The following is a 12,878-nucleotide window of genomic DNA, read 5'->3' on the forward strand; positions in this document are numbered from 1 at the left end:
TTGTTTGCAGATGCTGGTAGGTGAGGTGCAGTCTTATGGAGAGAGGAAGACGAGCGTGGAGAACGCTGCCACACGTCTGTCGGAGCTCAGCAGGAAGGAAGACTGCGATGTAGTGCAGAACCTGATCATGACCGTTCAGGACCGATTCAAGAAACTCCTCCAACACACCACAGAGAGGGGGAAAATGCTTGAGGACGTCAAAAGACATGCTAAACAGGTATTCAGCTCTTATTTGGACTTCGACACAGAAAGAGTTAGTTCAAAGTATCCAGGAAATCATCTGGCAAGTACTAAACTTTTGTGCTTTTCACTTCCACAGTTCAATGAGTCATGGCACTTACTGGTGGACTGGATGACGGAGGTTGAACAGACACTGGATACACACAAAGAGATCGCTGTGTCACAGGAAGAGATCAAACAACAGCTTACTGAACAAAAGGTACTTCACATCTCACGGCTCAACAAGGAGGGTCTGAGACCAATGTAAGAGCATTTTGGGTCACGTGACAGTTTGGCCTTTTGGGCCAGTGCTGCACTCCCACTAAAAATTTCCATTCATTGCTCTTGTATTTTTATTTATTTAATTGTTTATTTATTTAGCCATGCAAAGTTTGGTTTACTTTGATATATTTTATATTGTATTTGGGGGGGGGAAATGTCTTGGTAGTCTTGGTAAGCAGTAAGAATATGTTGGAAAACTTAAAGTGCAAAAAATGTTTTGTGTATTGCAATTGCAAAAGTGTTTATGAATTAAAGGAGCTATATTATAGCTGTATAATTTCCAGCTTGATGCAAATTTTCTTTTTATAAAGTAAAAATATTTAATGAACAAGAAATTCGGAAAGAAATCAACATTTAATTAAAATTACAAATATTTCTAGCAAATACAAAAAAAGCATTGTTAAAAATTGATCATTTTTTTGTGGTGGGGCCAGTGAAAATATTGATGATGGCAAGCAAAAATTGGGGTTACGCCTTATTTCGATAGTCCACTTTAGACGTGCTTCTAACTATAAGTAACTTTGCAACTACATGTCAACTAACTTTCATTAGAGTATTAGTAGACTGTTAGTTTAGGGTTTGGTTAGTAGAATAAGATGACATGTAGTTGCAGAGTTACTTATAGTTAGTAGAATGTCTGTTGTGGAGCATCAAAATAAAGTGTTAGCAGATTATAGTCAGTGTTGGGGAAAGTTACTTTTAAAAGTAATGTGTTACTTGTTTGAAAAACATTATGTTGTAAATTTAAAAGTAATGTGTTACCTTACTCGTTACTTGAAAAAGTAATCTGATTACAAGTAACTCATGTTACTTATAATGCGTTACCCCCAACATTGCTTATAGTTAATAGAATGTCTAAAGTGGATTAACGAAATAATAAAGCATTACCAAAATTGTAACAACTGGCACGATGGCGAGCAGAAAAAAATATCCTCAAAAACAATACTAAATTTGGTGCCTCATAAAAAGTGAAGTAAAACTGGACAGTGAAAGTAAATAATCTACAGTAGGGGTTGCACAGACTAGTTGACTTTAATGCTCTTCCATGCCGCTTGACACCGATTAGTCGCTGATCATGGCCTATAGAGGGAACAACAAGATAAGAAATCTTTGAAGTCCACTTTTACAATCCGTTTCCAAAAGATAAAATGACAAATAAATGCATACTCCAAGAGCACTCCACACAATATGTTTGATTATACCAGCTGGATGCTCAGTAATGGTCCGGTGAATGCACGTTTTAAAAGCTTATTGTACACGTAAGTTAAACGCCACTACTAATGCGCTGCTGCATTGTAACACACACACACATACAGTATAGCTCGTACATTACATGCGGATCACATGCATACAGAAACATTCAGTAGCGCAGAAATGTATTGTCAACACTGTTCTGTGATTTATCAATAAAATAGCTTAGAAACTGAAAAGTTCTAGCATATATTTCTTAGTAACTAAAACACACAGCTTCACTATTAGTAGAGACAATGCCAGTTAGGATTAATTCACACGCAATCGCTCTCACTAATGTGTTCATATAAGTGTAATCTTACTGCGCTACTTTATCTGTATCTGATTTAGAACGAGCAGAAATCTGTGAGAAATATAACGACCCTAAGACAAAATAACTGATAAAAATAAGCTGTTATGTAGGAGCAATAGTGTCATATGCCATAGCTGTGACAAAGTGACCCTCATTCGAGTCTCAGCTCGAAGTTCAGGCTTATTTGTTCATTAATGACGTTATCAGCGACTAGTCGACTCGACGTTAATCACATAAATGTCGACTTAAAAAATCTGAAGTCATTTAACCCCTATTCTACAGTATAATATGTATAAACCACACTGGAAATTTCACCCCAAAAGAAGTAAATTCTTCACAATGGATCATTTATAAAGTGCATTTGTATATTTTCAGGAGTTCCAGAAACTTCTCCGCTCGAAGCGGCCCATGTATGAGGCTTGTCTGAAGAGTGGCCGCTCACTCCAGGAGAAAGCTCAGAGCCCTGAAGACACACAGCACCTGGAGAACATGGTATCCGAGCTCAGAGATTCATGGGATACCATCAGCGGGAAATCCAGTGAGAGGTGAGTCTGATGTGAGCTGCACCATCTGATCTGTAGTGATTTGAGGATATTTTTGAGCTCTAAATTGTGCTTATTTTCCCAAGGCAACACAAGCTGGAAGAGGCTCTGCTGTTTTCAGGGAGATTCACTGACGCTCTCCAGGCTCTTAATGACTGGCTGTACAGGGCAGAGCCACAGCTGGCTGAAGATGTGCCTGTCTGTGGTGAAAAAGACCTGGTCAACTATCTGATTGACAAGCACAAGGTACATCTCAGCATACACTCTTAGAAGAAAAAGTTCTATATAGAACCTTAGAGGGTTCTGTCAGGCGCTTCATAAATAGAACCTTTTAGGGGTTCCCATTAAAGTCCCTTTAAGACAAGTCATTTCATTTGGCGGCCATCTTTGAAACGCCTCTCGGGCATGCAAGTGATGCTCCTATCTCTTTGAATGGGGAAACATCAAATTGTCCAAAACTGTTCGCCAAAGTTTACGATTAAATTTCATGTTTCAAATCACCAATGAAATCTGACAGCAACGGTCTCATAAATTTTGTTTCTATGCTCGAATCATGATGAAAATCTGCATTTTTCAAGCTGGACCAAGCTAATGCGCATGCACAGTCCTAAGCGCGTGTCTCAGAACACTGACTGTTTCTATAGGAACCGGAGCTTCTAATGGTAGCTGCAGTAACGCGATGACTTTACCAATCTGTGATTGGCTCTTTTATTTAAAAGGCGGGACTTACAGTCAAACCAAAAAATAGTTAAACTGTGTCAGAAAAAAATATTCTTAATTATGTCAGATAAAACTTAAGCAAAACATGGTCAGGTCAAAATGTCTGAATAATTTTTGGTTCCAAATTTTTATTAATTTTAGTGGTAGTCCACTGTATGAAGAATTTTTGGGTATAATATGTCACAGTTTACTTTATTTTGCTATCCTCACTTACATAAATGAACTATAGTGTTCTGCACCCACTAGTAAAAATATATCAAAAATATCTGAATAATTTTTGGTTTGACTGTATACCGCCATATTGAGTATTTGCATTTCATTATAATACATTTTTTTTTAATTATTATTAAATTTTATGAATTAAACAGCTTGTAAACATACTTTATCACTAGAAAAATCTAAATAACCCATTAAACATGAAAGTATTATGCAATCATTTAAGACATTTGTCCTTATATAGAAGCTTTTTGGCATGAAGAATTCTTTAAAAGTCAAGAACCCTTTGGTTCTATATAGAACCCCATTGAACCCTTGCTTCTAAGCATGTACACTTTAGGTCTAAGCTGCTAGGTGACCACTACACCTCCTCTGTGACTGTAGGTGTTCCAGCGTGAGCTCGGGAAACGAGCTAGCTGTATCCGGACACTGAAGCGTTCAGTCAGGGATCTGACGCGGAGCAGCACGGCTGATGCCCACTGGTTGCAGGAGCAAATGGAGGAGCTGGAGGGCCGCTGGGAGGCCGTGTGCAAACTCTCTGTGTCCAGACAGGCTCGACTAGAGGCAGCACTTCAGCAGGTACCGTCACGTTCCACTGTGTTGTATGATAATCATGGAACCTTCAATCACAAAAGTTATATTTACACTATGCATTTGGCTGACTTTTATCCAAAGCATTTACATAACATTCAAGGTACTGTAGTGTTATCATTAACTAAAACTAATACGGAAATATGGAAATAAAATAAATGTTGACAGAAATAAATGAAAAAACGTAAACTTATTTTGTTTCAATTAGTTGCGAAAGCAAAATTAGAATTACTAAAACTGACATAAAAATTGCTACACTTCATTTCGATGGTCCACTTTAGACATTCTACTAACTATAAGTAACTTTTCAAGAATGTCAACTAACTCTCAGTAGAGTATTAGTAGACTGTTAGGTTAGGTTAGGGTTTGGGTTAGTAGAATAAATTGACATGTAGTTTCAAAGTCACTTATAGTCAATAGAATATCTGTTGGGGAGCATCAAAATAAAGATCAAAATAAAGATATTAAGCAGACTCTTAAAAATAAAGGTTCCAAAAGAGGGTTTTTGAAGTGGTGCCATAGAAGAACTACAGTTGGTTCCCCAAAGAACCTTTTACCCAATGGTTCTTTGAAGAACCAGTGTGAAGAACATTTTTATAATCTAAAGAACCTTTTTCCACTATAAAGAACCTTTTGTCCAATGGAAAGGTTCCATGGATGTCAAAGGTTCTTCATGGAACCATCGATGCCATCCTTTATTTTTAACAGTCTACTAATATTCTAATGACTGCTAGTTGATATGTAGTTGCAAAGTTACTAATAGTTAGTAGAATGTCTAAAGTGGACCACCGAAATAAAGTGTAACCATAAAAATTAATAAAAACTATATAGGCATTTTTTTTTTTAATTACAAAAACATTACTAAAACTTTATAATATTAATTAATACTAAGTGTTGTAATACTAAAATTACACTGTACTGTATGTCTTTTTTTCCTTGATGGTGATGAATGTTTCCAAACTGTTTGTTTGGTACATTATCATTTACAGTAAATGTCTATAAGATTTTTTTTAAAAATGTTTTTGAAAGAAGTCTTAAAAATACAGTAAAAACTGTAATATTGTGAAATATTATTACAATTTAAAATAGCTGTTTTCTATGTGAACATACTGTAAAATAATAAGATATATATGTGTTTTAAGTTTATTGCAAAATGAACACGCACACACACATGTTGAGTTTGCATGTTTTATGGGGACTCTCCATAGACATAATGAATTTTATACTGTACAAACTGTATATTCAACCCCCTAATTGTAAAACTGTAATATTGTGAAATATTATTAGAATTTAAAATAGCTGTTTTCTATGTGAACATATTGTAAAATGTAATTTATTCCTGTGATCAAAGCTGAATTTTCAGCATCATTACTCCAGTCTTCAGTGTCACATGATCCTTCAGAAATCATTCTAATATGCTGATTTGATGCTCAAGAAACATTTATTATTATTATCAATGTTGAAAACAGTTGTGCTGCCGCATATTTTTGTGGAAACTGTGACATTTTATTTTCAGGATTCTTTGATGAATAGAAATTTCAAAAGAACAGCATTTATCTAAAATATAAATCTTTTGTAACATTATAAATGTCTTTACTGTCACTTTTGATTAGTTGAATGCATCCTTGCTGAATAAAAGCAATAATTTCTTAAAAATAAAACTTGTGTACAATCAGGCATATTGGATATTCCCAACATTTTGCACACTATGTACCTCTGTTGTTGTCAGGCGGAAGAGTTTGATGGGATGGTTCATTCGTTCCTGGATCATCTTTCGGATGTTGAGAGGGTTCTGAAGTACGGAGTGCTGCCTGAGGAGGAGGAGGCTCTTCTGGCATTTCGTACATGTCATCAGGTATGGACTTACTTATTACTTCAGAAAACTACTGCTTCAGAAAATTATTTGGCACGTCTATTTACACCAAGTGCAACAACTATTTACACTTTTGCCAGTGTTATTATGTGAGTTGCGTGTTTGTGTCTGTGATCTGCAGGAGTCAATGAGTTCCTTAAACGATCAGCAGATGGCGCTAGAGAACATTCGCAAACTGGGTGAAGAGATTCTGTCCTCCTGTCACCCTGACTCTGTCATCACCATCAAGTCATGGATCAGTATCACAAAGACTCGCTATGAAGAGGTGAATTAGAGAATGAGATCTAGAATTCCTTCATATTAACTTGATACATTGTACAATGGACTTTTCTTAGAGTGCAGGCTTAGAAGTTTTAATGCCTTTGGGCAGCCACTGTTGTGTTGTATATTTCTGACTGTGCAGAAGTACAAAGGTGTGATATGTACATGTGTGATTTCATGCATCAGGTTCAGATGTGGGCGAAGCAGCAGGCCGAGAGGATCCAGACCACACTGTCTGCTCTAGAGGCAGAGAGAGAGGAGGTGCAGCGATTACTGGACTGGATCTCCTCCGCTGAAGAGTCTCTCAATCTAAAGGAACAGGAGCCACTGCCTGAAGACTTAGAGCTCACTGCAGAGCTCATCACTCAGCATGCGGTACTGATAGCCAATAATAAACTATTCATATTAAATTTAAAGGGAGTTCACCCAAAGATGACAATTCTGTCCACATTCACTCACCCTCAAGTGGGTTCAAACATGTATAACTTCTTTCATCTGCTGAGAAAGAACTTTCTTTTATGTTCCACTGAAAAAATAAGGTCATACCGTTTTGGAAGAACATGAAAGTGAATAAATGATGACGGCATTTGGAGTGAACTAACCCTTTAAGAAAAGCAGATATATTCTGTACAGAAAGGATATTTGTTTTTTATGTTTGACTGAACCATCAAAATGTGAGGAAAATGTTTTATATTTTTTTAAATATGAGAGAAGAACAAAACACTAAACTTGGTTAAGGTGTTTATCTGACAAAATTATTTGGCAAAAAAGGCAAAATACAGCTACAAGTTTTATTTTACTGTGCAAAAAAACAGAAAAACAAAAAGCTCACAAAAAAGCACACACTGACTGTTGAAATGCTGATGTTAATTTCAACTTTTACTAATACATAATTAAAATCAAAAGTTGTATCCGATAACATTATTTAATTGACCTGAGCTAACATGAATTAACAATGAAATGTTATTTTTCCTAGACCAGACATCACTTTTGGCCACTACTGTATGTCTTTACCACAATCATTACTGACAGAACGAAAAGAGGTTCATTTTAATACACTTTTTTATAAAGTTTCACACCTGTGCATATACTTTAAAAACCTTTATAAAATTAGGCAAAATCAAAGTCAGTCTTCATCCTGAAGGTCCTCTTTCCATATTTCACCTTCTTTGAGCTCAACATGGGCATACTGTCAATGATGTATTATTATTATATGATGCTAACTTTTGATCTAAAATTTTATTTTTTTAAATCCATCCATCCTTTTTTGTCCTGTTTTAAAAAATAAAAAAAAATAAAAAATCAGTTACATTGATCCTCATCAAAAATCAAAAAAAATTACTTACTTTTAGTCTTAAGAAACGTGTTATAGTTAAATAAAAATAAAACAATAAAAAAACACATTTTTTTACCTAAAAAAACAATATAATAATAATAACAAACTTATTTCATTTATTATATTAACTTGATATACTAAAATAAAAATAAAACAGAAATAAAACTTAATAAAATCATTATAGACATTTAATAAAAACTAATACAAATGACAAAAACACAACAATAATACTAAAACTGTAAGGGAAAAATTAAAATAAAAAAAGGAAAAAATAAAAATTGATTCAAACTATTAATAAAAACTACAACAGTATCTCAATGATACTAAAATAAAACTAACCTACATGGAGCAACAATTAAAAAAGTTCTAAAAATCTAAAAAGTTCAAATCAAAACAAGACCATGATGACAAATAAGGTTTAAATTCAGGAAATGCTGCTTTTGCAGGATTTTATGGATGAGATGAAAGGGAAGGTACCAGAGGTTGAAAATGCCACGAAATCCTGTAAACACAAGCTGGTTCCCAAGCAGCAGGTTTCCCCCAGTCGCAAGGCACCAACAAGTGAGTAAAGAATCAGTGTGATTAATTACTAAATATTGTGTGCATGTATTCAACTGTAATCTCCGTGGATTGCATTGCATGCATAGAGAGGAGAGGCACGGCAAAGCCTCCGCCGTCAGTGCCTCTTCCGCTGGAGAAACTGGACCCTCAAACCCCCATGATGTGTCAGCTGGTGAGTCATTGGCAGAAGCTCTGGATCCTGGCACACGGCAGACAGAGCAGACTAGAGGAACATCTACAGAGGCTAAAAGAGGTGATCATGACTGTGCTAAAGCTTTGAAAAAAGAATAGGTTTCTGTTTGAATCTATACAGTTGTCTAAGAACCTTCTCTTTGGCACATGCAGTTGGAGGAGTTTGCTAATTTTGACTTCAACATCTGGCGGAAAAGATACATGCAATGGATAAGTCACCTCAAATCCCGAATTTTGGATGTTTTTCGTAGCATTGATCGAGATCAGGATGGCCGAATCACTCACAAGGAGTTCATTGACAATGTTCTAGCCTCTAGTAAGTGCAGTTGTAACACTCTTGGTTACTTTTTTTCATCAAGGTGTTTGATATGTATGTAACTGTTCACAATATTTGCCTTTGCATATGGACAGAATTTCCCACAAACTCCCTGGAAATGACTGCTGTTGCTAACATATTTGATGTAAACGGTGATGGATTCATTGACTACTATGAATTTGTGAGCGCCCTCCACCCAAGCCGAGACCCTTACAGAAAAACAATAGATGTAGACCAAATCAATGAGGAGGTATGTGTAGTTCTGTTTAATCTTTCATATACACACTGCAAAGTGTGATTTTCTTACTTAGAATTTTTGATTTTAATATCTAAAATTTCTTAAATCAAGATACATTTACTTGAGAAGGAAAATTACTTAAGATATTAGTCTTGTTTTCTGAAAAAATTATCAAAATTAAGTGAGTTTATGCTTAAACCTGCTTGACACGCGAGAACAAACCTCTTGCTGGAGCTCAAACATGCTGCGTAACACAAGAATGAACCTCATTGGTTCTTGAGGAAGCGCAAACGTGCTGCGTAACACACAAGAATGAACCTCATTGGTTCTCACACATCAAGCAAACATGCTTGAGTTTCCGTTTACCACAACTGATATGTGAGCTGATGAATGTTTATATGTAAATAAAAGCCTAAATTCAGTCTGTTCATCATATAATGCGATCGAGTCTCTTCAGTAAATTTGGATTAAATCGCTCAATTGATATGGATTAGATTTATGATCTCTTTATGAACTTTTTGAAGCGTCATATTGATAGTTGCATAGTTGTCAATGGAAGGACAGAAATCTCTCAGATTTCATTTAAATAACATTACCTGTGTTTTCAAAGATGAACGAAAGTCTTACGGGTTTGGAACATGAGGGAGTAAATGATGACAGAATTTTCATTTTTGATTTTTGTTTATTTTTTCTTACCCCACAGACAGACATTTTTTCTTGTTTTAAAGGGGTGGTTCATTGCGATTTCACTTTTTTAACTTTAGTTAGTGTGTAATGTTGCTGCTTGAGCACAAACAACATCTGCAAAGTTACAGCGCTGAAAGTTCAATGCAAAGGGAGATATTGTCTTTTAAAGAATTCTCTGTTTAAGGACTACAACAAACGGCTGGTAGGGACTACAACGAGCCTTCCTCCCGGGTTGGTGACATCACTAACCCTAACATTTACATAAACCCCGCCCCCGAGAACACACAACAAAGGGGGTGAGGCCAATAGCATCACAAGTATGTAACACAAATGCAATAGCATGTCATAAAAGCAAGATGACAAAATGACAAATTATAACCGTAATTAAACTAAACTATAGGGTGAATTCAGGTGATTGGGACACTTTTTCCAGTTCATCTCAATGGCAAAAAGTGTCCCAATCACCCTGAATTCACCCTACCTGTTCTATCTTCATGCAGCATATTCTCTTGCTCTGTAGGATCTTACAACAGTTCCCACACGAGCGATTTATAGACTATCATGACAGAATATGCTAATCAATGACTTTAAGATAGTTAACTCCACATCAGCTACATAAATTCATCAACCAACCGTTCAGAAACGTCCTGTTGCATTCAAAATGTTGTCACTACTTCTTGAGTGTCTCCAACATTGTCTGACTCCGTTTTGAACATTAAAAACTGAACAGTTTCTGACATTTTCAGTGAGGTAACGTTAATCGGAGCTGCTAAATGCTAACATGAGCTCCTGAAACTCCTCCCCCTTTTGAGAGCAGCAGCTCATTTGCATTTAAAGGGACACACACAAATAGAGCATTTTTGCTCACCCTCAAAAAGTGACAAATTTAACATGCTAGAAAAAAATATCTGTAGAGTATTTTGAGCTGAAACTTCACATACACACTCTGGGGACACCAGAGACTTATTTTACATCTTGTAAAAGTGGCATTATACCACCCCTTTAAGTGTAAACTCAGTGTAAATTTTACATTTTAAACAACACTTTATATATTAGTAATTTTGCTTCTCAAGTGAATGTATCTTCATTTAAGATCTATTTTTTTGCAGTGCATTTTATCATCTACATTGAGTATTTCTGTAATATGACTAACAAAAACACAATTTTGCAGGTGAGTCGTCAGGTCTCTCAGTGCAACTGTCCAAAGAGATTTCAAGTCGAGCAAATTAGCGCAAACCGCTATAGGGTGAGTGGAAATCTATTCTAGGTACAAATATGGCTGTTTATACCTGGCAATAACACCTGGGTTGTGTTTAAGTCCACTTTTTTAATGTCCTTGCCCCGCCAACTTCCTTCCATCTTGTTCACTCGGATGTATGGTATTGCTCACGTTGCGTGATTGCCCACTACTAGCAGAAGCCTTGCAATTGGTTTAAATGGAACGCCCTAAGCCCTTGATCACTTGTGGGTAAATTTAGTGCAAGCACTGCGAGTTGCATTTGTGACATCACGTCATGTTGCATTGTGGTCTATGGATCTGCCTGAAGTGTACATATGAGTAGACTCGCTCCCTCCATCAAAAGCGAGAGGTCGATGGTCTGTCCAAATAAACTTCCCTCGTCCACTTGACTGAGTTGAACGCACTTCAAAATGGCTGCGGGGATTCCCCCGAGGGGGAGTGCTTAGGGAAGTTTGTGAGTGTATGTCTAAATGTGGATTTAAAAGCAGCCCTAGTCTTGGGTGATTTGACCACAAGTAATCAGGTGACACAGATCGCCAATTACACCTGATGGTAACGTGTCTCAAATGTGTCTTCTGTGGACACTTAAGTTTTTTTGAGAGACGGATATCTGATTTCATGACTACATACATCACTTACTACATCAAAACTTCATGATCACTCTTTACACCTGTATTTAGTGCCCAGAACAGATACTAGGTGTAAATGGGGCAGCACAACTACATTTTCACAGCTACATGCTTGACATGTGGTTTTCATTCAAATCTGTGATTTTCATTAGTTTGGAGACTCTCAGCAGTTGCGGATGGTTCGTATTCTCCGAAGCACTCTGATGGTTCGAGTTGGTGGTGGATGGACAGCATTAGATGAGTTTCTGGTGAAGAACGACCCCTGTAGAGGTGAATAACTTGCACTTATTCAAAATCTGCATATCATAGATCAAATCAGTAGAGGACAACCAATATATGGACAAGACAATGTTCTTAACAGCATTGGCTGTTTGATATCATCTCCTGTTTTGTTGGTTTAGCAAATTACAAACCTGTGTACCTATAACTCATGAATGTTGTGTGAAGATCATCTAATGAGATCCAAGAGCCTGAAAAGTCTTGCTATTTTCTTATATTTCAAATTATGTAATAATGTAATGTAATTGTTTGCTATTAATATCATTGTGGACTATATAATTGCTATTGTAAAGGCAGACTACTTTCTTCACATTGTTTACTTCTTTTTATAATATGAATACAATATTCTGCTTCATATTCTTCAAACTTTTGAATGATAGTGGATTTATTATGTATCATAAAGTTAAAGTCCTTGGCACTGCCTATTAAAGAGCCCACCACAAATGAGTAATTCATAAACATATAGCCAAATCAGTGAATTAAATCAGCATCACTACCAGCTTCTGAATGAAACACTGACACGCATCATTTCTCTGGTTCTTCACGCACAGTAAAGGGACGCACAAACCTGAAGATCAAGGAGAAGTATCTCTCTCCAGATGCGTTTGAGGCGTCGGGTCGCAGAGGGAGCGCTAAAGGCCTGACTGTCAGCAGATCCAACTCCAGCCTGAGTTTATACAGCAGCGCTTCAGCTCCCAGCAGCCCACTGACACGCAAGGTACACCAGCTAACCGCTAACTGACTGCACTCTTTGCAACAATAATAAAACAGCTCCAAATGTCATTGGTCAGACTGATTTTTCTAAAGTCAGTCTGTTTTTTTGTCCTGACATAGGCATTGCTACGCAGAAGTTTCTCTGGTGAGAGGTGCATTCGACCCAGGAGCTCTATTGCTGCACTGGGGAGCGACCATTTCTGTGCCGACATAGATTCACCTACACATTCAGGTTAATGAGTCGGGTTTAAACTCATCATAAGTCAGCTCTGCCGCATTGTGTATTTGCCATACAGTGTGCATTTGTTTTCCAGTATAAATATCTAAATGCAAAATATTAAGGCTTGTTTTAGATTATGCTTAAATAAATGAAAGAAATCTGGAAGTTCAATACACTTCAAAACTTTGAAAAAAATACACTACCGTTCAATAGTGGTCA

At 36.6% G+C, this 12,878-nt stretch overlaps 1 protein-coding gene across 1 annotated transcript in view; it reads left to right on the forward strand.

The window, feature by feature from the left end:
• The window catches only part of macf1b (microtubule actin crosslinking factor 1b), a 33,626-nt gene that overhangs the window by 16,842 nt on the left and 3,906 nt on the right, over positions 1–12,878 (forward strand). Inside the window, exons 24-39 of the mRNA XM_051864247.1 lie at positions 11–217; positions 320–439; positions 2,420–2,589; positions 2,673–2,832; positions 3,907–4,101; positions 5,843–5,968; positions 6,108–6,251; positions 6,434–6,622; positions 8,030–8,144; positions 8,231–8,397; positions 8,490–8,652; positions 8,748–8,902; positions 10,749–10,823; positions 11,599–11,716; positions 12,277–12,443; positions 12,560–12,671. Of these exons, the coding sequence (XP_051720207.1) occupies positions 11–217; positions 320–439; positions 2,420–2,589; positions 2,673–2,832; positions 3,907–4,101; positions 5,843–5,968; positions 6,108–6,251; positions 6,434–6,622; positions 8,030–8,144; positions 8,231–8,397; positions 8,490–8,652; positions 8,748–8,902; positions 10,749–10,823; positions 11,599–11,716; positions 12,277–12,443; positions 12,560–12,671 (2,383 nt within the window). The remainder of the gene's footprint in view (positions 1–10; positions 218–319; positions 440–2,419; positions 2,590–2,672; positions 2,833–3,906; positions 4,102–5,842; positions 5,969–6,107; positions 6,252–6,433; positions 6,623–8,029; positions 8,145–8,230; positions 8,398–8,489; positions 8,653–8,747; positions 8,903–10,748; positions 10,824–11,598; positions 11,717–12,276; positions 12,444–12,559; positions 12,672–12,878) is intronic.

Source organism: Ctenopharyngodon idella, chromosome 16 (assembly GCF_019924925.1).
Source record: "Ctenopharyngodon idella isolate HZGC_01 chromosome 16, HZGC01, whole genome shotgun sequence".
Taxonomy (NCBI): domain Eukaryota; kingdom Metazoa; phylum Chordata; class Actinopteri; order Cypriniformes; family Xenocyprididae; genus Ctenopharyngodon; species Ctenopharyngodon idella.